This window comes from Rhinopithecus bieti, unplaced genomic scaffold, assembly GCF_001698545.2.
Source record: "Rhinopithecus bieti isolate Rb0 unplaced genomic scaffold, ASM169854v2 scaffold_3767, whole genome shotgun sequence".
Taxonomy (NCBI): Eukaryota; Metazoa; Chordata; class Mammalia; order Primates; family Cercopithecidae; genus Rhinopithecus; species Rhinopithecus bieti.
The window spans coordinates 39,834-64,653 of record NW_016804149.1 but is presented as its reverse complement, the minus strand read 5'-3'; the positions used below and the strand labels follow the sequence as shown (position 1 = coordinate 64,653).

Below are 24,820 nucleotides of genomic sequence, written 5' to 3'. Positions count from 1 at the left end.
AAGCAGTTCTGAAAAAGCAGAACTACCGTTTGATCCAGCAATCCCATTACTGGGTATATACCCAGAGGAATGTGACACATTCTACCATAAAGACGTATGAACACGGATGTTCATTGCAGCACTGTTCACAATGGGAAAGACATGGAATCAGCTTAAATGCTTATCAGTGACAGACTGGATAAAGCAAATGTGGTAAGTATACACCATGGAATATTATACAGCCATAAAAAAACAGAGAGCATGTCCTTTGTGGGACCATGGCTGGAGCTGGAGGCCATTTATCCTCAGCAAACTAACACAGGAACAGAAAACCGATACCACATGTTCTCACTTATAAATGGAAGCTAAATGATAAGAACTTATGAACACAAAGAAGGAAACAATACATAGTGGGGTCTATTTGAGGGTGGAGGGTGGGAAGAAGGAGAGGAGCAGAAAAGATAACTATTGGGTACCGAGCTTAATACCTGGGTGATGTAGTAATATGTACAACAAACCCCAGTGACATGTGTTTATCTATGTAACAAACCTTCACATGTACCGCCAAACCTAAATAAAAATTTTTATAAAAGAAGACATGAGGTGAGGGACAGGAGAAAAAGCAGCTCTGGACACTCAAAAGAGGAACTGCAGAGTTTAGATATGATTTAAAAAAAAAGAGAGAGAGAGAGAGAGAGTTAGCCTGACTTAGAAAAGGAACCATTTTCTCAGATAGAACTGATGAAAGACTTGTTTGTGTTTTATGTTTTGGTTTTTGTCTATTTGGAGAGTTGAGAGAAATTGAGAGTTTACACTTAAACGTTATTATATATTATTTGTATATTTAATATACAACTGTTAAAAGCATATGTCACTGTAAGTGAAGGTAGTTCTTATCACAAAGTATAGGTTGAATAACTCTTACATAATTTTTATTGATGCTTTAATATAGTTGCAATGTCAATTATCTTTACAGGTATTATAATATTTTGAGATTAAGTGGAACCTCTCAAACTATTACAACAATGATTTTGGTAGCCAGTTGGGGCAAAACAAGAGAGCAGGCAATCGCACTGGAAAGACTCATTCTAATATAGGTGTGTTACTTGTTTCATTAAGAAATTGAGTGTCCTAAACTGTCCATCTTATAAGATCCATGTCTAAATCCAAACTCACAATATTTTCCTCAAAACCATTTTCTTCTGCATTTTTTTCCAATATAAAGAAAAAATCAACTTTATTCTTCCCGTTGCTCAGGACAAAAACCTTGGTGTCATCCTGATTCTTGATTATTTTCTCACAGGCCACTTCTGGTACCTCAGTAAATCCTATTACCTTTTTTTCCCAAACTTCTTCAGAATATGACCAGGTCTCATTATCCCTTCTGCCGTACTCAGGTTCAAGCCTCCATCATCTCTGGCTGGGATTATTGCAAGATCTTCCTAACCATCCTCTCTGCCTTTTTCCTACTTCAGTCACTCCTCAATCATGCTGGTGTTTAAAACCTCCGAGGACTTTTCCTCTTACTCATAGCAATGTCAAAAGCATTGCAATGACCTACAGGTCCTATACCATTTGCCATCTAATACCTTTCTGACCTCATTTGCTGCTATTCCCCTTGCTCAGTCCCTCTAACCAAAGTGGCCTCTTCTCTGTTCCCGGAACAAGCCACAGGGCTTTTATTTCTGGGGCACTATTTTTCCTATTTCTTCTTCCTGGAACGGTCTTCCCATAGACAGTCATATAGCTGCAGGTTTACCTGAGTCTGTTCACGCTGCTACTACAGAATACCATAGACTGGGTAATTTATAAAAAACAGAAATTTATTTCACACAGTTCTGGAGGCTGGGAAATCTACGATCAAAAGGCCAGTATGTTCATTGTCTGGCAAGGGCTGTCTATCTCTTCTTCCAACATGGCACGTTGCTACTGCATCTCCAGAGGGAACAAATGCTGTGTCCTCACATTGCAGACAAGCAGAAGGGCAAAAAGGGACTAGCTAGTTTCTTCTGGCCTTTTTATAAGGTCACTAATCCCATTCATAAGGGGTCTGTCCTCATGACTTAATTACCTTCTAAAGGGCCCATCTCTCAACACCATCACCTTGGGGTTTAAGTTCTAATATATGAATTTTGGAGGGACACGTACATTCAAACCACAGCAAGGTCTTTACTCAAAAGTTACCTTCTCATTGAGGCCTTCCCAGGACTTTCTATCTAAAATTTCAGCCCAGTGTCCCCACCCTCAATGCTTGTTCCTCCCCCACAATACCTTTTCTCCTTAGACTTCGTCTATGTCAGTATCTAATCTATTTAACTCATTTATCTTGTTTATTATCTGTCTCCCTTATTGGATTCTAAGCTCCAGGAAGACAGGGATTTTTTTTTTCTGTCTTTTGTTCACTGTAGTTTCGCCAATGCCTGTCACATAGTAGGCACCTAAAACATTTTTCTTAAATGTTGCTGAATTTCATTTAGATAAAATTGACATCATAAACTTTCTACAAAAAACGATAGCAAAAATGTTTTCCATTTCTAAACTTGTTAGGTATTCAGTCGGTCCTAATTAGCAGTTCTGAAATCAATTTTGATTATCTGACAACATGATGTCCAAACTGAGGTATTTATATTTTCTGTTTATCCCACTTTCTGGAACATTTGATAGTAGCTTTCCACCACAAACACATTTTTAGATTAAAATTACTTCGCCCCCCTATGGTTATCTGTGGGCACTTGTAACAAATTGTTTGCTAGTGCTGAGTGAGCCAGTGCTGATTGGCCATTGGGAACTCTAACAAACTTTAAATTTCAGCAAAATGCTCAGAGACTGCTAATGCTGCAACAAGAAGCCAGGTATTCTGAAGGTAAAAGATACCAGGTAATTTGGCTTTCATGTTCTTGATAGCAAATAGCTTTATATCGTAGTTGTTTACGTTTTTAAGATGCTTGCCACCCAAGTAGGTTTTATTACTTTTGAAAATCTTCTCTACTAAGCACAACTATGTATTATTTGGTGCTTTGTTTTATAAACTAGAAAATGTGTTACCATGCTCTAGAAATCATCAACTAAAATTGATGATCTGATAACAACTTTCTCTTTTTTTGTTATTAGCATTATCAAGATCCACAGTAACTCCGACTTTAATTTTCCTCTATCCCTTCACTTAACAAACTGCAATCAGGGAAATCTGATCTTATTCATACTTTGAAACCTCATCTGTGTTGATATTTCTACTGATCAGCATTAAATCATTTCATAAATTACTTACGTTGTCCTGATCTATAAAATGCTTGGAAGGGTCAACTATAGTTAGAATTTAGATCCATTAATTTAGAAAACATAGCCTAGGATTTTAGAATATATTTAATAGTTATATTTATTTCTCCAAATACCAGCTTTTCCTTGAGATGTTTAAAGATTGCAAGAATATTTAGATTATTTTTTCCCATAAAAATATTTTTTCTTCATGAAATCTCAGAGTGGTATAAATTTACTATTTTCATAATATAATAATAAGATCAATAGTCCAAAGACATGTTGACTTTTTTCCAGTCTAATGGCTACTTAAGTGAGCTCACTAGTTCCTGTTGGCATATTTACCAAAACATAAACAAATACCTTTGTTTGTAACTAAATGGTAGTATTTTGAACATCATTTTGTTGAACCCAATATAAGCCTTTAAGTCAACTGCACACGGATTTTTCTGTAATGAGATAAAAGAATAGAAAGTTATTTAAGGTGGCAGAGAGTCTTGATTAAGAAAACTGGGTCTATAGCCACATTGCCTGGATACTAATCCCAGTTCTGCCCCTTAGTGAGTTCCAAGGCAAGTTATTTGATCTTTTTGTGTCTATTTCCTAATCTATACAACAGGCATAGTAACGCCACCTAACTTGTAGGGTTGTTGTGAGGCTCAAATAATTGAATGCATGCAAAATTCTTAGACCCAGTGCTTGGCTCATTTTAGTATCCAATAAATGTTAGCTATTAATGTCAGCATTGCAAAAATTAGTTCACTCTCCAGCCCATGAATGGCTACTAATTCAGACACATTGCTAATGAACATGAGACACAGATTAGGGTACCAGCCCGCAGGGAGATAAGCTTTCCCCACAGTGCAATCTGCTACCCTGACAGACCTAGAGTGTGTTATGGGCTGCTGTATCAACTTCATGTCACTTTGAATGACGCAAATAATTAAACAATCTCGTTCTAAAAACAAGAGGAAGAAGAGCTGATGATACAGCAAATGAATGTGTCTATAAAATATATTTCTATCAACTGACTTTACTGTTTTAATGATATTGAATAATTTTCATTTTCACATTGGAATAACTAGACATATGAAAGCTCCTAGATTAAAATGTCCACACTTGGGTATAAGGAAATTATACATGGTCTATACACACACATACACAAAAGGAAATGAACTGCCAAGGGGAAGGGTGTTTATATATTCCTATGCGTTTTATCTCTTCTTACGGCCGCAGTTTATAACTGGCAATGCTTTGTGGTAAGATATTGTTGTCTTTTCTCAGAGATTCTCAAAGATGCGAGTTTTCTGTGTGGGACTACTCCTTTTGAGTGTGACCTGGGCAGCACCAGTAAGCATTTACAAATTCAATTATGTTTCAGATAATCTCTTGCTCTCTTCATTTGTTTTTCTTTCAAGCAATGTCTATTTAAATTAGTAGCATCTACCTAATTCACTTATTTTAAGAAGTACCAAGCAAACAGAAAGCATCCAGCACTTAACACACTTAATCAAGGAGGCTCTCGATAAACGTGTGCTGAACTATGAGATCTCACAACGTTGCCTTTTAAGGAACACCAAAACCAGATTTTCTGAGAAAACCAGGAGGCAGCCACAGCATTTCAAATCAGCTGATACTAATGAGTGATACTCAAAGACTCAAACTATAACATGGCAAAATAACGTTTTAATATTTTCCTGAAAACTTAAAGAATCTGACATGAATGTTTTAAAGCTAACCAACTAGATTTAGCACATAGATAAAAATGCAAAGAGACAAGAACTCTTCTGTATTTCTTGCAACACCCCAATACTGTGGGATCCTACTTGTGATTTTTCTCTTCATCAGTGAGGCTACAGATGGGACGTAGTACCCCCAAGCTTAGCCCAAATCAAGCTCCTACTTCCCTGGGTGTCTTTCCTTCTCTCTGACTCACCCAGTTGAATATTCAGGATGTGACCAAATTATCTTGTGAAAATGCTGAGTGTTAGTTATTTTCTGCAATGCAGACACAGTGCTAATTAGATAATGTCTGAGCAGCATCCTAACTTATCAGAACAACCTTTTTGGTTGGAGAACCATGGAAACAAATTGTCATCCCATTGCCAGTCATACTTATATATAGGTCCTGAGTGAGTGGGTGACTAGTAGGGTAACCAGGCTGATGAGGATGACCAGGCAGCCAAGGGCCACATGGAAGGCAGTGAAAGTTAGGGAAATGTGTTACCTTCTCCACACACTCTGTGTAACAAGCGTGTGCAGTACAGTCCTATGGGGCCTGTACTGCTCACAACACACGTTTGCGAGGCCCCATGCACAGACCTCACTCAATCAAGGTCTAGAGGCTCAGGTGTCTCTCCCACCTCTCGCGGTGGAAGAATGAGTCTTACTGACCCAGCTCAAGTCAGCCAGTTGAAGATTTTATTTTGAGCAACGTATTCCAAGAAACAGCTGGAGTGGGGCTTTCTCATCATTTTCCAGTAAATGTGCTATGTCAACATCGATTCAGTGACCACTGATCAGAAGAGGATGCCAGCTTTCCTCCCCAGAGGCAGACAGTGCCATCTCCATTACAGGGCCACATTCAAGCCCAAGACATCTGCCTGAGGGTATAGGGGGGAGAAGGGAGGGATGCATATTTCAAATGAAAGCAGCTCAGCAAGGATGCAGAGGCAACTTTTGTAACTGTGAATTGTGAAATATAATGTTTTCTTCCAGGTATAAAGATGCCATTTTAGTAATTACCTAAATTTTTAAATGATAGATTGGTGGTTTAAGAAACTAGTATATACTCAGTCACTTAACTGCGTCTTGGAATTACAAGCCAAATTCTAAAAGATTTTTAAAAGGAAGAAAATGAATGTTTATTAGGCTATGCAATTCAGTTAATATTCATCAACATGCAGTTAGACTAGAAAGACTTTGTTGTAAGTCACAATAAATCAAAACTGTGCCTAGGTACTCTATATTGTCAAGTATGTTTCTAACCCATATGTGTGTGTGTGTTCTGTAAGAAGATCCCTGATACCCCATACTATGATTTCTTTCTTCTGCTCAGTATCTGCCCATCTCATTTTTATGCTTTCTTCTTCCTATAGTCCAATTTCCAGAACTGTTTGCACTGTTTTTATATTTTTGAAGAGTGATATAATGGTCCAAATTTATATTCACACAATTATATAAGAATCAACATAAGAAATGCAATAAGGGACAAAACTATAAAATATGCCTTGAAGATAATTAATATAAAGTTTAGGAACACTTCCTCTTATTACTAAATGCTTTTCATATTTAGCCATTGAAAAATTTATTATTTTAACCCTGGGACTTTGAGGCAGAAGATTTAAATCAAAATATCTTCTCTACTTCTACTGCAACTACCAACTGTATGAGTGTAGACAATTCTGTTTCTTCTACTGCTTATAAGGGTTACTTTGGGACTCAAATGAGATTATGTGTACAAAAGCAATTTACAAACTATAAAGTATCCTATAAATAGAAGGTGTTATTGATAAACTATTGTTATTTTCTAGAATGGAATAGAATATTAGCCTGCTATGCCTTGGAGTCCAGCCATGGAGGTGCTTTCTAAACTTCTGAGTTTTGTATTTTGAAGATGATTTTATCCGCCAGAGTCCAGTCCGGAAAACAAAATCCACTACAGAGAGCTCAGTAGAGGGACTTTCTAAGGGAAACTAGCTATAAAGTATAAGGAAGAACAGAAAGGCCAACCAGGGGTGGTGAGACCACCCAAGGATCAAAGTTACCACCACCCTCAGGGCTGGAGGGAAAAAAAAAGGTGCTGCTCCTAGGCCCCTGGGTGGGGGAACTAGGACCACAAAGGAGATGTACCCAATTCTAGAGATGCAGCCCCAAAAAGAGCAAAGAAGGACATACCCTGGCTTCTCTCTCCTTCTACCCCCCAGTCTCATGCCAGGCCTCCTTCACCCAAACCCAGTCTGAACACAGAGGACAAATGAGTTTGGGAAATGAAGGAATCAGTTCAGATTGAGCTGGAGATTTAAAGGAGCTTAGAGCAAGCCTGGACATTCCCAATATCTTAGTGCAAGGAACAACCTGTCTGTATTAAACAAAATATAGAAACTTACAGCTTCTTCAGGAAGAACACTTTCCAGGTAAATATGACAGCTGGCCTAGGTGGCCCTCTTTCTGTTTATCTCTTTATTCAATCTTTCCCTTAAGGGGTTCTCTCTTTTATATGATTGATCCACTGTGATGCCTGCTTCCACCGTAGCACACCCATTCAAACACAACCCAGTCCGCCCACTGGTTCCCGGTCCCACATCTGAGATAGGCTAGGAGTTTCTAAAAGAGAGAGGTAAATGAAAAATACTGAGAATTAACGAATTGTTACATCTATTCCTTTCATAAAACATTTGCTCCCAGATTTATGGTCCCTGTTCTGCATGCTTTCCCGTGGTATACAAACGTTAGCCCAAAGGCCTGAGACAAACTGCCGGAGTCTATTCTTTCTTCATTTCTGCCCTTTCTGCGCTTCAATAGCTACCCTTCACCCTATGCTACCCTCAAGAAATTTTGACACTTTATGTCAAACCAAGAAAAAGAATTTGTCCTAATCTGCTGGCCACCTCCATTTTTCCTTCTCAGAATGAAACACCTGGCAGCAATAAGATTTTATTCTTAGGTGTGATCCTACCCCTCATGTGAACAGCTATGGTTTGACTCTCCCTAGGCCATCAACAGCCTCATACCTTAATTCAATATTACAATTACTCAACTTATATAATTAATGCACACATATAATTTAAATCGTCAAACTCTGATTTTAGTTAACAGCTCCCAGTTTGTCAGTGAAAACTTCTTTTTCAGTGGATTCCGATGGCAGCCAAGCTCCTTCATCTGGGGTGCTATCCCTCCCTTCTCCCCCACCACACCCACTTAGCGGTTGTCTGAGCTTGAATCCAGTTCGATAGTGGAGAAAGCATTGTCTCCCTCTGGGGGCAGAAAGTTGGCACTGTCTTTTGTAATACTGAAACAAACATTAACGCGATGAATGTGTCAATCTTCTTTTGGTTAGAATGATTTTCCACATTGAATAATAGAACCCAGTGAGAGAAAAATAAATGAAACATTTGTTTAATGAAGTTAATGAAATAGAATGTTCTAGTGGGTGAAGTTTTGTTTCTTGTTTCCTTTCAGACATTTCAACCGCAGACTGAGAAAACTAAGCAAAGCTGTGTGGAAGAGCAGAGGGTAAACAGAATTCATCTTCTCAAATAACTCTATTTCGGCTCTGTAAAGAAAAAGTCAGTAAGAGAAAAGAAGAGAAAAGTGTAACTGTCAAAATAGTCTTGGGCACTTTGAATGGAAGTGCAAAATTATACAACATAATATTGGCACTTTCTAGTCAATCAGGTATTGTAATTCACACACCATGTGTGACAGAAAAGAGGAAAACATTGTGAATAGAGATTTCTTTCTCTCCAATGTGATTTCTTCCTTCATATGAAACAATGCTTTGCCAGGCAACCTTCTTGGGGCTAAGTGAGTAAGAATTTGGGAACATTGCTACTAGCAAAAAATATTTTCCCACACATGCACCTGACAAACACTTGGCTCTCAGAATGATAAATAAGGGAGTAAAGGGGAAGGTAGCTATCAGGTCTTAATGGGGAATTCTATGTCCATGGAATCAGCTTTCCATATGCAAACAGTTAAACGAATCCTCCCCGCTTTGCATGCCACCAAATTGCAGCTTACTTCTGCCTATCACAGAAAATTGTGTTCTAAGAACTAACAATCTTCTGTACTTTATCTCAGCTGAAAATTACAAAGGCCAACATTGCCAGCTTAACAGCCTGAACGTTCATGCTGTGAGTTTTGCCAATTAGACATCAGACATGAATATTGTAAATCCTGCCTTTCTCCCGGTCCTCTCACCCCCTCCCACCTGAAAATATTTCCACATGCTCCATTTCCATAGAAATTTGGTAATAAAATCCATCCACCCTAGGACAAAAAGCAGTTGACAGGCCCTTAGGGAAAACAAATTTAGAGTTATGTAGAAAAGAGAGAAGGAACAAGTTGCTGTCTTCGGGAGCTGGCTGACACACACCCTCCTGTGGTTATAAGAAGTACTACCATTTGTCAGAGGCAGAATTCAGCTTCACCCAAGTTTTAAAGTTTCTCATAGGATTAAAAAGAGAGCCCAACAATTTCTTTGTAAGAGATAAAATGTGTCTTAATATAATGTTGTGTTTTCGTAGATAACATACAAGGGTCACCATGAGAAACATGGACATTATGTTTTTAAGTGTGTTTACACGTCACCTGGGAAGAAAAATCAAACTGATGTAAAGGTAAGCTGAATCTCTGAATGACCATTCTTAGCATGACTAAACTCTGGACTAGCCCTAGAGGAAAACGCAGGGGAGGAGAAGTTTACTTTCGCTTGCTCTGGGGTTTCTGTCTTATGGCTGGCACTTTTTGTCCCTTCCCTCACTCCCCGGGCTCCTCAAGCCTCTGTACTACAAAACTCTGGGTCCCAGAATCTTTCTGATCCCCAACCCATGCCTCGGCCCACATCTCGCTCCGCTTCAGGACCTGCGGCTGCAGGTGTGATACTCATGGACCCCAGGTGCCCATGGGCTGCTGTGTTATTGCTTCTTAAGTAACATTGGGTGTTTTATAAGGAAGTTTTCTTGACATATTCTACCATATGCTCTGACGGTAGGGATCTCAGCAGGGAACGGCTAAGAGGAGAAACCATTTTGGCCTAATGAGCGACCCATTTTACTGTCTCTGAAAGTCATTCCATGGATAACTCCATCTGTGTTGGGTTGCTCAGAAGTAAAAGAATGAGGCCCTTGTCACTGCAATGACAATAATTCTTTTCACTCAGTCCCTTCTTGTAGATTCATTGGCCAAAGGACTGGAAATAGCTTGAAATACCATCAGAGAAAGGGCTATTTACTTTTTCCAAATCTGGTTTTATTCCCCATGGAAGCAATAGTTTGTTTCCCTTCAGAATGTTATTTTCTTCTGCCATCAATATCCTTTAGAGGACATCTCTAAGACTACATCTAACTGTAAATAAGTTAAAACATATCCATTTGACAAATACATGTGGAGTTCTTAACTAGTATGTAAAATACTATGTGAGATAAAACGATTGAGAAACAAATTCTTTCTCTCCAGGATCTTAGAGTTAGAAAAGAAACAAAAGGCGCTGACAGAAATTATTGTGAAACGAGACAGAATGTGGGAGGTGCTATGTGAGTAGTATCCAGAAGAGAAAAAAAGATCATGCTTTAGGGGCTTGGAGTAGAAAAAAATTAGTTCCTAGCATCTGATGTTCATAATGGAAACAATTGCACTGGGCCTTGGAGGATGAGTAGGATTTGAGCAAACAGAAGTGAGTGGGTGAGGCCATTCTCCATGAAAAAACTCATAGGAACCAAAGCATGGAGACCGAAAAGCAGAGCATAGAGAAGCAGTCAGCCAACTGGTACATGGACCATCGAACAGTCAGAAATCATTTAACACAAGCAAATGTAAGAAAAGTTTCTTTGTATTTTTTGATATTTTCTTCAATGCAAAAATAGCCATCATATACCACAGGTTAAAAGTTGTTTCATGTTTTCATTTATAAAATTATCCTATTCAGTCTTCTAATAAAATGCACACAATTCATTAGTGTATATGCTACTTTTTTTAAAAGCAGAAAAGCACCAAAAATAAAACATAACTTCCCACTTCAGACAAGAGAGAAAAAAAATTAGGAAGAGATTACTATAACCCTAGATTTAGTGTTTAACTCAAGAGGTTATATTAGTAATGAGTAAACAAACAACAATGAACTTGATTGCAAAGGAAAACATAAATGTCCAAGTAAACCTTTCTGAGACTCAATTACTCAAGTCAAATATCTAAAATACTTTTTGTTTCGTGATATATTACAAAGTTTATTTCTATTTTTTTCTCATGGCAAAATCTTATTTCAGAATATACCCACCAATATTAAAAAAATTAATGAACAATAATGCCATAACTTTTACAAATAAGTAATTTCAAATTATATTTTACAAATATTACACATTGGCACTTTTGCAGACCACATATTAGCCAGCTTCTTGAAAGTAGAGGGCACTTCTAAAAGCCATTTTTATTTTGAGATTCAAATGTGAGCTGATTCAACAATTTCCCCACTACATCTAACAGTTAATAAGATACATATATAAAAGCAGACAGTCCTCCAAGCAGAACAGTCCCTCTGTTTGGGAGCAAAAAGAAAGAGAGAGTCCAATCAAAATCTATTTCAGATAACATCCCATCAACGGCTACAAGCTTGCAGAACACACAGCCCAAGAGTGACAATTGGCCAATACAGGAGCAGGGGGTCCAGAGTTTGTCCATCTTCATCTGCCTCTACAACCAATATTAGAGAAGTCCAGAGACTGGGAGAACATCTGTGCATCCAGTAATCACATGACTATCATTAATATTATCTAGGAAAGAAACTATCATTCATTAAAGGGCTATACCCACTTCTGTATGCTTTATATGCATTATTTAATAAAAATCATTTAATTCGTCCCAAAATACTGAAAGGTAGATATCATTTTTATTTTACAGCTAAAAAAGCTAAGGCTCAGAGAAGTGAAATAATGCTCCCAAAATCACACAGCCCATAAATGGCAGTGAGGCAACTGATTCTAATGCATGTGCTCTTTCCATAGCACAGCTACTTTCGTGAGCACTAGACTGAGGGATTAAGAAAGATTATTTGGCAATTCCTGCCTGCTCTTTCACTCAACACATTCCCTATGATCCTGTGCAATCTCGGCTCACTGCAAACTCCGCCTCCTGGGTTCACACCATTCTCCTGCCTCAGCCTCCTGCATACCTGGGACTACAGGCACCCACTACCATGCTCGGCTAATTTTTTGTATTTTTTTTTAGTAGAGACGGGGTTTCACCGTGTTGGCCAGGATGATCTCAATCTCCTGACCTCATGATCCACCCACCTCAGCCTCCCAAAATGCTGGGATTACAGGCGTGAGCCACCACCCCAGCGTGCATTTGGTTTTTCTATCTTCTTTGCTACCTTCCCTACACACTTGACCAAATACTGTGAGCTTCTGGCTGCATGCTCTTTTTCTCTCCATCAGGGAGCTCTCGTGTATTCTGACATCTTTAATGAACACATCTAAGATGTCCACATGCTTGACAAGAGCCAATAAATTGAAGTGGTGGTCAAAAAGCACAAAATTAAGCTGTTATTAGTAAAAACAGGGCTGTGGTCAAGGCAAGGAAGCGGATGAATTCCCCATGCTTGGGGCTGATAGGGACCCATCAGAGTCAAGGTCTGATCTGGGACCGCACAAACAAACGGAATTCATCATCAGGTGATGGGACTGAACGTAGTCACCTAACACAAGAGAACTGTAGTGTCAACCTGGAGAAGAGAAAGCAGCCAGTGAGTTCGAAGGAAAACTAAACGCTTTTAAATGTTGGGAGGGTTTCATAGGAAAGAGGACATAACCTTATTAGGTATTGCATCAGGAAAAATGGATACTAGTTTCAAGTTAAAAATTTATTGAAAAAATTACAACTATGTATAAGTGAAACAATAGAATCTGAAAAGTAATAAACAATTAGCCTGTAAGATGTTCAAGGAAAGAAGAGTTGACCATAGGCTATGAAAACTGGGAAGGGTTTGTACTGGGACCCCCCAAGAGCCTGTGATACCCAATTCTCTATCTCTAACTGTATATTGCTTTTTGAGCTCAGGTTCTATATTCCCTTAACATCAACATGTCTAACATTAAAGTCCTTGTCTTTTTCACCCTGTCTTCATTTTATATGTTAACATTCCAGTCCGTTTTAGTTATTAAGGCTTTTTCTGCTTGGGCACCAGAAGAAGGGGTTTTTTTTCTTTGTAATGTTTTTCTTTGGTATAATCCTAATCCAAGTGATTACATCTCATTACTGGATACTGCAAAAGCTTCCTACATGTTCTTTTTTTTTTTTTTTTTTTTGAGGCGGAGTCTCGCTCTGTCGCCCGGACTGGAGTGCAGTGCAGTGGCCAGATCTCAGCTCACTGCAAGCTCCGCCTCCCAGGTTTACGCCATTCTCCTGCCTCAGCCTCCCGAGTAGCTGGGACTACAGGTGCCTGCCACCTCGCCCGGCTAGTTTTTTTTGTATTTTAGTAGAGACGGGGTTTCACCGTGTTAGCCAGGATGGTCTCGATCTCCTGACCTCGTGATCCGCCCGTCTCGGCCTCCCAAAGTGCTGGGATTACAGGCTTGAGCCACCGCGCCCGGCCCCTACATGTTCTTTCTTACCACTGTTCCTCCTAAATCCTTAATTTGTATTTTGTTAATCTCCTATGAACTTTCACTAGCTCTTCACACTCTACAAAATAAAACCAAATTCTTCACCCCGGCATTCCATCTTCTACAAGTCTCTGGCACTCTGTTTGTCTGTGCAGACCTAATTAGTTATGATGTCTCTGCCTCACAGACCTGCCCCCACCCTCCATACCCCTCAGGATCACTGCCTTTGCCAATGAATATCGCCAGATATTGCTTAGAACATGTAGCACCCAGCCTAATTTCTTCCATGTTCCACTCCTTCAATAAATATCTCTTATGTTGATTTCATATTACTCATCAATTCAAAAGCCTATGTAAGGATATTGTATATTCCAGCTCATCCTACAATTTGGAGGTGAAAAGAAAAAAAATGACATTTAGTCTGTCTATAATCGTTCTGTTGCTCACGAGCTCCTCATGGAGGAGCAAGGGAATGTGCAGAAATTAAATTCAGTCTGTTTAAACTGAAGGTTATCTAATAATTAAAATAGTTTATTTAAATAAATCAGTCTCTTTTAGTTAAAAATGCTCAGATCCTCACTCCCCCTCCTTCTCCCTCTAAGATGGCATCCAGGTGTGGCTTACACCATCCCCTACATACCGTGCAACAAATGGACAAACATGGCTTACACCATAGTGAAGAGGAAGACTTGGAATCTTCAGACATGCATGGGATAATGTTGCCTAACCACTTGAATGCTTCTTGCCCTGCTTCATTCTAAAATGAAGCTGTTGGCTACCATAGCTTAGGATTCAATCAGTATAGTCTTGACTGGGGCCCAGTGGTGACTCAGTCTCTCTTAGCTCCCATGGGCAATTTAGACTTCTCTCTGTTTGAGTATGACTCACATTTGTCCCTAGTATGTACTCCGTCTACGCTGCTCCTTTTAGAGCCACTTCACTTCCTCTATGGCAACACTCTCTGGAAATCTCCAGACCAGATGCTCAGACACTTCTATATTTAGCCTATGCTGCAGAGAAATAGCGAGTGGCATAGGGTACAGTCAATCTCAGCTCTTTCTTCCTGACCGCATTGTTCTGCCAAGCTTACTGAAAGTTGACTGCACCCAAGGGTGATAAAACCCAGGATATGGAGCAGCATCTTCACAGATCCTGCCCCTTCCCCCACCAAAAAAAAGAATGAATTGAAATATAGATATAAATATTTTATTCTCCTGCTCCACTTTCTCTTTTTCATCCCATTATTCTCCCAGGGACTTTTCTTTTAAATGTCAGAAGATTCTTCTATTTGCAGATTTTCTGTTTAAAAGAAGCAAGAAAGAAAGGAAAGAAAAGAAAATACTCCTTTAGGCAGATGAATACCTCTGATGATCAGATTGAAGGAAAGAAAAGAGAGAGAGAGAGAGAGAACTAATTTTAATTTATGAAATCCATTTTACTTGCAATGACTCACTATTCCCACTCTGTAAGCTTAATCATATTATGTTTCAATTGTGTCCTGCTTCCAAAAAATTGAATATGCCACTTATTCTTAAAATATTCTCACAATTTCCCTTCTGCATATTTGAATATTACCCATTTTTCAAGCCTAGTTCATTCTTCTTTCTCCATGAAACCTGATTTGACCATTCTAGAATGACCTCTACCAGTAAACCTCTATTGAGTTAATAGATCCTTTTTATTAAATATCTGGTGGATAGTTTTATATTGCCTAAGAATTATTATATTTTAAAATTTTACATGAAATAATCACTTCGTATTGAAAACTGTATTTTAACAGGAAGAGAAAAACAAAGACAATATTGGTTTTCACCATTTGGGCAAGAGAAGAAATCAAGAGCTATCATCTAAAGAAAATATTGTCCAGGAAAGAAAGAAAGATTTGTCCCTTTTTGAAGCCAGTGAGAATAACGGAAGTAGTAAATCTCAAAATTATTTCACAAATAGACAGAGACTGAATAAAGAATATAGTATCAGTAACAAAGAGAATATTCACAATGGCCTGAGGATGTCAATTTATCCTAAGTCAACTGGGAATAAACGGTTTGAGGATGGAGATGATGCTATCAGCAAACTACATGACCAAGAAGAATATGGCGCAGCTCTCATGAGAAATAACATGCAACATATGATGGAGCCAGTGACTGCGATTAAACTCCTGGGGGAAGAAAACAAACAGAACAAACCTAAGAATGTTCTAAACAAAATTCCAGCAAGAATGAACTATGCTAAAGCACACTCGAAGGATAAAAAGAAGCCTCAAAGAGATTCCCAAGTCCAGAAAGTTCCAGTAAAAAGCAAAAGCACCCATCGTACTCAACACAACATTGACTACCCAAAACATCTCTCAAAAGTCAAAAAAATCCCCAGTGATTTTGAAGGCAGCGGTTACACAGATCTTCAAGAGAGAGGGGACAATGATATGTCTCCTTTCAGTGGGGACGGCCAACCCTTTAAGGACATTCCTGGTACAGGAGAAGCTACTGGTCCTGACCTAGAAGGCAAAGATATTCAAACAGGGTTTGCAGGCCCAAGTGAAGCTGAGAGTACTAATCTTGACACAAAAGAGCCAGGTTATAATGAGATCCCAGAAAGAGAAGAAAATGGCGGAAATACCATTGGAACTGGGGATGAAACGGCGAAAGAGGCAGATGCTGTTGATGTCAGTCTTGTAGAGGGCAACAACGATATCATGGGTAGTACCAATTTTAAGGAACTCCCTGGAAGAGAAGGAAACAGAGTGGATGCTGGCGGCCAAAATGCTCACCAAGGGAAGGTTGAGTTTCATTACCCTCCTGTACCCTCAAAAGAGAAAAGAAAAGAAGGCAGTAGCGATGCAACCGAAAGTACCAACTATAATGAAATTCCTAAAAACGGCAAAGGCAGTGCCAGAAAGGGTGTAGATGACTCTAATAGGAACCAAGCAGCCTTACATGAAAAACAAAGGTTTCCTAGTAAAGGCAAAGGTCAGAGCCTGCCCATTCCTTCTCGTGGTCTTGATAATGAAATCAAAACCGAAATGGATTCCCTTAATGGCCCCAGTAATGAGAATATAACACACAGCAGAAAATATCATTATGTACCCCATAGACAAAATAATTCTACACGGAATAAGGGTATGCCACACAGGAAAGGCTCCTGGGGTAGACAACCGTATTCCAACAGGAGGTTTAGTTCCCGTAGAAGGGACGACAGTAGTGAGTCATCTGACAGTGGCAGTTCAAGTGAGAGCGATGGTGACTAGTCCACCAGGAGTTCCTAGCAGGGTGACGGTCTGAAGACCTCATCACCTGTGAGTTGATGTACAGGAGAGCCACCTGACAGCTGACCAGGTGAAGAGAGGACAGAGTGAAGAAATGAGTGAACCAAGAATCCTGGTCTCCTTGGGGGAATTTTTGCTATCTTAATAGTCACAGTCTAAAATTCTATTAAAGCTATAATGTTTTTAAGAAAAAAAAAAATCATTACAGATTTATGAAATAGGTAACATTTGAGTAGGTGTCATTTAAAAATACTCTGTGAATGTCACAAATGCCTTCTATGTTGTTTGCTCTGTAGACAAGAAAATAAACAATATCTCTCGATGATAATTTGTATTAAGTGATCTATAAGAAACTCTGTTGTCTGTGGTGCTTCATTTCAAAGGCAACAAGCTTAGTTCTGCCTCCAGCACAGGGAGTGCCTATGAAATTGACCCGCTGGGGAAATCTCAGCTGTGCTTCTCCACCCTCTCTGCTTGAGCCAGCCTTTCCTTTGCCCTCTGACCTCCATTTGTGCTGATACAGAAATCCTAGTTCATATCTTCTTCCACTCTTTCCTCTGTTGCACATGTTGCACATATTCTGCGGCAAATATTAGCTCCTGAAACAAATCTCCATGTTTTCATTTTTCTCAGTTCTACCTCCTTCCAGACAAAGAGGACTATAGGGTAGAGAGAGGGCAAGAGGGAGAATTTAAGGAGAAACACAATGCAAAGCCAAAACGAAAACTTAGTTTGAGAATATCATTCACTGGCTGATCCCAAATCATTTCCAGGCTATTTCTTTCTCTTGTCTTTCAGTGTAGAGGTTTTTCCAGCTAGTAATGGCTTTGTGACACTGTTCTGGAAACTAGACGTAAGTCTCCTCGGTTAGGGAACAGGGAAGAGCTCTAGAAAGCTCTTCTGCCTCCTGATAAGAAGAATTTATATAGCTGGTATACCACCCTTTCTCCTTTCTTGCCCTTTTCTTGGCTTGACATGAACCTGATGCCTGCAGGAGCAGTCACGTTGTGGCCATGAAGGAAAGGACAAAATAATCCTAGAGGAGCTACTGAACCAGCTCCATCATCAGCTTCCTGCCTCCAGAATCTCTGTCCTGTGAGAAAAGAATGCTCTTTTAAGCGACTGTTTGGAATTTTTGTTGCTGCTGTTATTGGTAGCTGAATTGAATTTGTAATTGATATACCTCTCCGTTTTTTACATTCCTCCAAATGAGGAAGGTCAAGAGAAGAAAAGAAAGAGGTAAAGAATAGAGAAAGAAAAGTGCACACATTTTCTCTTTAACATGTAAGTTCCCAAACAACAGAAATCGTAACTGCGACATTCTGTACAGCACCTAAATTATTAAGTTGAATAATGTATGCAGCAAAAGTCAAGTCAATGTCAATATATTATGGCACCTTCAAAAAATCTAAACTCCCACATTGGGTAGATAGAGGGTGCTTCATTTACTAAATGAAAGTGGCCATATAAGCTATTGAATAAATCAGACTCTCAACATACACAAATAATAATGGCTAACACGATTTGCATAGATACCATGAGCCATGCTCTGTGAAGTCCTTTCATCCATACAAATACTCTATAATATGGTTACCATTATTACCCCCATTCTATAAATGAAGAAAAAGACACAGACCTGTAAGTATTTGCCAGTGAGCTAGGATTTATACCCAAGGAGTCTGGTTTCAGAGTGTTTACTCTTAAACAATTACTAACCTGACATTTATTGCAAAGATAAATATACATAACATACACATACATATGACTGTATGTATATATAGACATGTACGTATATATAGACATGTATGTATACACACGTGTACATAGATTGTGTGTATATTCATCCACGTAATATGAATATATGTGAGTATATGTGTGTTTTCGTGAGTGCACACATACACATACAGAGAGAAACTTGAAAGAATGCAAAGTAGAACCTAAAAACAAGGAATATCTTCCCCCCGCCCCCCTCATTTGTTCCCTATCTTCTGGAAACAACAGATCAGAATCAAGGGAAAGACTTAACATATCACCCAATGTTACCATCAGAATTCCGTAATAAACTATTCCTAGTAATTTGTTTTTTAAAAAGTAAAAGACAATTTGGGAAAAAAAAACTGGAGGCAATTAATGAAGTAAAAAAAGAAAACTCTATCAGAATTTAAATTGCAGATTAATAAATTGAAATCAACCTGCTACTTATATTTCAGGTTTATATCAGAGTTTTACATGTAAATGGTCTGATCACATAAAACACTTGGCATGGCAAAATAAAATATGAACTGATGGAGAAAAATGAATGCTTTCTTTGGGTAAATACAGATGGACCCTTCCAAAAGTCATCTGTCATAGTCTGCTATCTAGTGGAGAAACTGCATATTTCAATTCTCTGGTCCGATTTTGTTTCCTCTCTCCAAGCTTCAGTGTTCATGGATATTTCTTCAAAACACTGACAATGTTCATATTTTTTTTCACCCAGTTAACAGAAACTAGAAGTGTGTTGGCATCCACGATGCATTGCTATTTGATGCAGACGTGGAGGAATTAGTCCAAGCACAAAAGGCCAGGGATCCACACGGACAGTCAGTAGTCAAGAGTGAGGCCCATGTCTTATCCAAAGCCATGTTTTAGCCATCAAGCTGCACTAACCTCAGTTAAATAAAAAAAAAAAAAAAAAAAAAAAAAAAAAAAAAAGATATCTGCTTCTGAAATTGGACAAAAAATTTCACCCTCACGTAGCTGCCTTATAAGGGACGCTGGAAATTGACCTATCCTGCCACCTTGTGCTCAAAAAGAAAAGATCGCTGTACCAGTCCTGTGAGCAGGGTCCAGTTCCGTCATTTATGTGCAGCCCTGGTACTCCATCCAACCTCACCTTCCTGGCCTTCTCTGCTTGTAAATATTTACTTTCATTTTACAATACTAATTAATCTGCTCTTGGCAAGTCTACCAGTCAGGGCAACATATCTGACCTTGTCTGAAATAACATTTAGCTCAGTTGAAAAATATTTATTGAACAACCATCTTTTACAAAATTCTTTGGAGATCAAAAGAAGAGATGCTCTTGGTCTTTATCAAAACTCTAAGTAAGTAGGGAGAAAGTCATATGAAAGATACAAGGCAGAATGTATTAAATAATAGAAATATAAGTAAAGTGAGACAGGAGTTCTGAGAAGAAGAAGTCTAGCTGAAGGGAAGAGCCAGGAGATAGTAAAATCTATTTTACTTAATGTATTACACATGTAGAGAGGCTGCAGACAATAAGTCTCACTGGTAAATAAGAGCTTCACAGTGGCGTCCTTAAGTGATCCCATGTGTAGTTTAGAGCTTAAGATAGGTCTCCCCAACCAGTGGATGGGGAAGGAGTGGTGAGCGAGGTAGGGGTCAGGGGAGTTGGAAGGAAGAAGACCAGCCAGGAGGAAGTCACTCAACAGGCTTTCGCTGTGGTCTAGAATAAACATCATGTTGTCTCCTCACTCTGTCTTTAGGGCCTGCCTGTAACTAAGTAGGAGCTCAAGACAGCATAATTTTCAAAGACATTATGATGATTTTACAGAAGTCCACCTTTCAAAAACAACTTCGATATGAGAAGGTAAACTCTGCTAGTCAAGAGAATGATACTTACAGTCATAGGTGTTAAAACATGGTATTAGAAGTCCCAAAGGAAAAGGAGAAGAAACAGATGAGTCTGGATGAATGTCAGGAAGAGGGGAATTGGGAGGCTGAAAGAGAAGGGGGTAGATAAATGGTTAGAAAAACTTAATGAGAAAGTCTGGAAAGAAAAGAGAACAAAACTCCAATACAATCCTAAGTCCAGAAATCCAAATGAGAATAATGTCAAAAACAATGAGTGGACTCACACAAAAGCTGCAAGAAAATCTACCTGAAGCTATGGTTTATACTTTCGAGAATAAGAACAAGAGGAGCTGTTTCATTAAATGAATAATACTTTATCAATTTGTGGGCATATGGTTTAGTGTAACTAACCATAGACACTCCCTGTTTAGAAGTGACTTGCTGGATTTGAATTTTAGGTAGATTTTTACAATTGTTAGGTTAACAGATTAATAATAGAAGTCAAACAATCTTAAATAATTTTTACTTAAAACAGCATTAGGAAGATAGAAGTATTAGGTTAGTGCGAAAGTAATTGCCATTACTTTTAATGGCAAAAACTGTCATTACTTTTGCTCCAACACAATATCATGTGAAGAAAGAAAGTTGTCTATTTAGCAAAGAGGTAATTCTGAGCAGGCCGGCTGGGGCAGATCTTAGACACATTGCATAAATAAGTGAATGGAGTAATATTTGTGATATAAGGCCGTGAATGGGGTCCAGTGATTTCCATTTTTAACAGGTCCCTCAAATGATTTTAATGCAAGCCAAAGTTTGAAATCACTAATATGGATCTTTCCCAGTGACCTTCAAATCAGTCACCTGGGCCTCCCACAAATCTATGGCTAGTCCAGACGTTCCCCTGTATTGACCTGCCATTGCAGGAATATTTCAGTTTATGATGAAAAATAGCTTGTCCTTGTGGATTATATCAACAAATAATAAAAATATCATTTAAAGTGAGTGTACAAGGCTGGGAGTGGTGGCACAAGCCTGTAATCCCAGCACTTTAGGAGGCTGAGGTGGGGCAGATCACCTGAGGTCAGAAGTTCGAGACCAGCCTGGGCAACATGGTGAAACCCCATCCCTATGAAAAACACAAAAATTAGTCAGGCCTAGTGGCGCAGGCCTATAATGCCAGCTACTTAGAAGGCTGAGGCACAAGAATTGCTTGAACCTGGGAGGTGGAGGCTGCAGTGAGACAAGATAGCTCCATTGCACTCCAGCCTGGGTGACAAAGTGAGACTTTGCCTCAAATAAATAAATATTAATTAATTAACTAATTAAGTGAATGCACAAGATAGCATTTATAAACGGACCTTTACATAGGCTCTTGCAAAACAGAAACTATTCACTACGTGACTTCCCCAACTCGCTACTCTGTGGAAAATAATCTGGTGATTGTAGAGCCGTAGTGTGCCACCGGTCACATACAAACCGGTCATCCTGACAGGATATGATCACAACTGTTCAAAGTTTATGTGTCTCTGTAAAAGACAGAACAGAAAGTGTGACAAGGAAACAAAATAGGAACAGAAGGAGCAAAAGTTGAAGGTACAAGGGCACAAAAGTCACAATATGCTGATTTGAGACTGAGCTTACTGCCTCATGTTGCGCAAAAGTGTGAGTTCTGGAAGAGCATTCCCTATTAATAGAATCTTTAGTTAGTAGAATTTTACAGCAATGATCCATAAATCTGTAGTGTTCTTCTACAAAATCTGCCTCTGTCCTGATTCAGAGTTGGTGCTCTGTCTTCCACAGAGATCTGGGTTGACGAAAGGCCCTTCCAGGGAAGGGCCCCTCAGTTGCACCATCATGTTATTCATCAGGACCAGATGAATAAAGAAGGGACGTACAAGCGTGAAAGCCCCCCAACATCTGAGCCTACTGGTAGCCAACAGAAACAAGTCTCCAACCCGATCTTTTGGCTTCCACATTTCAGCTTACTCTGGTCTGTTCATCTAACACTACTAAAAGCATGTGACAGTAAGCTTTGAATCCATTCACATATATTTCTCTCTCAAAATAATGTTTATAGTTTTCTGATTATGAGAGAAATGAAAACCCATTATATAAAATTACAAAAAAAAAACAAGAAAAAAATTACATTTTCATCACATTTTTTCCTGCCAGTTCTTTTCTAACTATATACTGACATATATTCTAAGAAAACATTATATTCTTAGTGTCATTTTCTGCTATCTTAATTTGTTCTTTTATTACATTACCACATATTTTAAATCATTTTAAATTTTATTATATACATTTACCACAATTTGTTCAGTCTACTATTGAAGGATACTTCGCATTTTCCCAGTTTTCTCTGTTATAAACTCATGTTTTCAACTTTACTGAGGTATGATTGACAAATAAAAATTGTATATGATGCTTAACCATTCTTTTTAAATGACTGCATAAAATTTACTGCTTGGGTTTACCATCCTTTTTTTAGCCACATCCCTATTGATAGGCATTTAAATGATTTTTAGCTAATCACTATTCAAACAGTGTTACAATAAACAGCACTGGTCATATATCTTTGTGTACAACGGTAGGGTAAATTTTTAGCATTACCAAGTCTATTTTAAATATGAGATACAAAGATGCAACACCAAGTTTCATATACCTGAAACCAGGTTCTTAGAGCAAGTAGGTGAATATTGCACTTTACATAAATTTGCCTCTGTGACACTTCCACCTGCAAACAATATGCCCCAGGGCAGTTAATTCCAAACACTGGTGAAAGACTAGGTCCCGTGGAGTCAGCTGAAGATCTTTATCATAAAGCACAACCCCTGGAGCTCCTTCTCCAAAGATTCAGATTCTTTGGTGGATCCTAGTATTCTGCATTTTGGGAAACTTCCAGATGACACTAATGCACAGCCAGGTTTGAGCAATACTGCCATAAGAACCCTTGTTAAGGAGCTTTTAAAATGGAAAACCAGAAAACAGTCACTAGGTGGCAACCTCGCTCACTTTTTGAAAAGCATTTTGAAACAAAGCAAAGAGTTTTTAACTTTCATTCACAATTAAATTTGGAAATGTCTCCCTAAAAGGAAGCTTTTTTTAAAAAAAAAAAAAAAAAAATGCAATCAGGCTGCCTCTCTTTTATACATTGCCGCCGCTAATCCTTATTAATTTTAAACTCCATATTAAAAAGAAGGGCTCTTTCTGTTTGAATAATAACAGGCCCCTCTGGAAACTTAATCGAGTTTTGTTTGCACACATCTCTCCTACAAAACTCTGAATTTCTTGTTTCCTTAGATAATAAAGTGGAATTTGTCTTAACTAAAAAGTCTCTTTGCTTTCTTACTAATGTCCGAATCTCATTAAAGCCAAGGCCAGCTGTGCTTAGTTTTGTGAGGCTAAACCCCCTGATATTAACATGTTGCCATTCTTTTTCTAACCGGCTCTATATGAGTGCAGAGATTCTTGGAAGAAACCTTAGCGATCATCTGGTCCAGTGCTCACCTAAAGCAGGTTCACTGTGTTTCATCCCTAATAGCTGGTCGTTTTGCCCTGTTTACATACTTACACTAACAGGGAGTTCATTACCTTACCTTACACTTTTGGTGCTAGGCAGAATGATTCATTCATTTTCCACATGGCATGTTTCCTGTTTTCTACGCTTCTGCTCATCAAACTAAACATTTTTCAATGACCTTTCGTGTGCTCTTTCACCACACTTACCTCCAGTTGGTTGGGCACAATATTCCATATATTGTTTGAAGATCTCAGCAGACCATGTAATAGTCCACCCTTTATTCTGGCCACTCAATCCTGTTAACATAGTCTAGGATTGTGTTAGACTCCTTAAGAGCTACAAAATGCCTATGCCAGCACTTGGTCCAAAATACAGGCTGGGTTCATATCAGTTTCCCTTTCTCCTTATTTAATTTCTAATTATATAAGTACTAACTTCCTTCCGGTTTTTGTTTGCTCATGCACTTACTCCATAAAAAACAATATTAGACCAGCTCTTCTCTTTGTACCATATTATAGCATTTATTTTCCGAACCAGCATGCATCATGCTCTATTTCATAATGCTATTTTATCAAAGTTTCTTCAATCTCGATTTTGTGATCCTAAATATTAACTATCACTCCCAGTTTTTGAGATGCAAATACTTCCTGGGTGTTCATTCAGCAGTTTGAAGAAATTCTGAACAGGGCAGAGGACAGGCTAGGACAGTGCCTGCAGCATATTGATGTTGGTCCCCTTGTAGCCTGATGCTGATCTATTAATCAATACTTTTTGGGTGCAGCTGTTCAGTTAATAATGACTATGGCTCTATTATTAACTAGCCTAGATATGCTCACAAAAGAATTTTGTCAAATGCTTTGCTAATATCAATATGCTGAGCTCTACAGCATTTTCTAAATCTACAAG

General features: G+C 38.6%; 1 protein-coding gene across 1 annotated transcript; it reads left to right on the top strand.

The window, feature by feature from the left end:
* The first annotated feature begins 2,826 nt into the window (after positions 1–2,826).
* Positions 2,827–17,143, top strand: MEPE (matrix extracellular phosphoglycoprotein). The gene is made up of 5 exons (XM_017866844.1): positions 2,827–2,856; positions 4,519–4,584; positions 8,416–8,469; positions 9,483–9,575; positions 15,334–17,143. The coding sequence occupies exons 2-5, from the start codon at positions 4,531–4,533 to the stop codon at positions 16,795–16,797; spliced, it is 1,665 nt and encodes a 554-aa protein (XP_017722333.1). The 5' UTR covers positions 2,827–2,856; positions 4,519–4,530; the 3' UTR covers positions 16,798–17,143.
* Positions 17,144–24,820: the final 7,677 nt, after the last annotated feature.

Bases quoted from the DNA above. Each gene is read 5' to 3' on its own strand.
- MEPE (XM_017866844.1), top strand. From the start codon at position 4,531: ATGCGAGTTTTCTGTGTGGGACTACTCCTTTTGAGTGTGACCTGGGCA. The intron at 8,470-9,482 runs GTAAACAGAATT...GTGTTTTCGTAG, and splicing joins GCTGTGTGGAAGAGCAGAGG to ATAACATACAAGGGTCACCA. The intron at 9,576-15,333 runs GTAAGCTGAATC...GTATTTTAACAG, and splicing joins AAAATCAAACTGATGTAAAG to GAAGAGAAAAACAAAGACAA.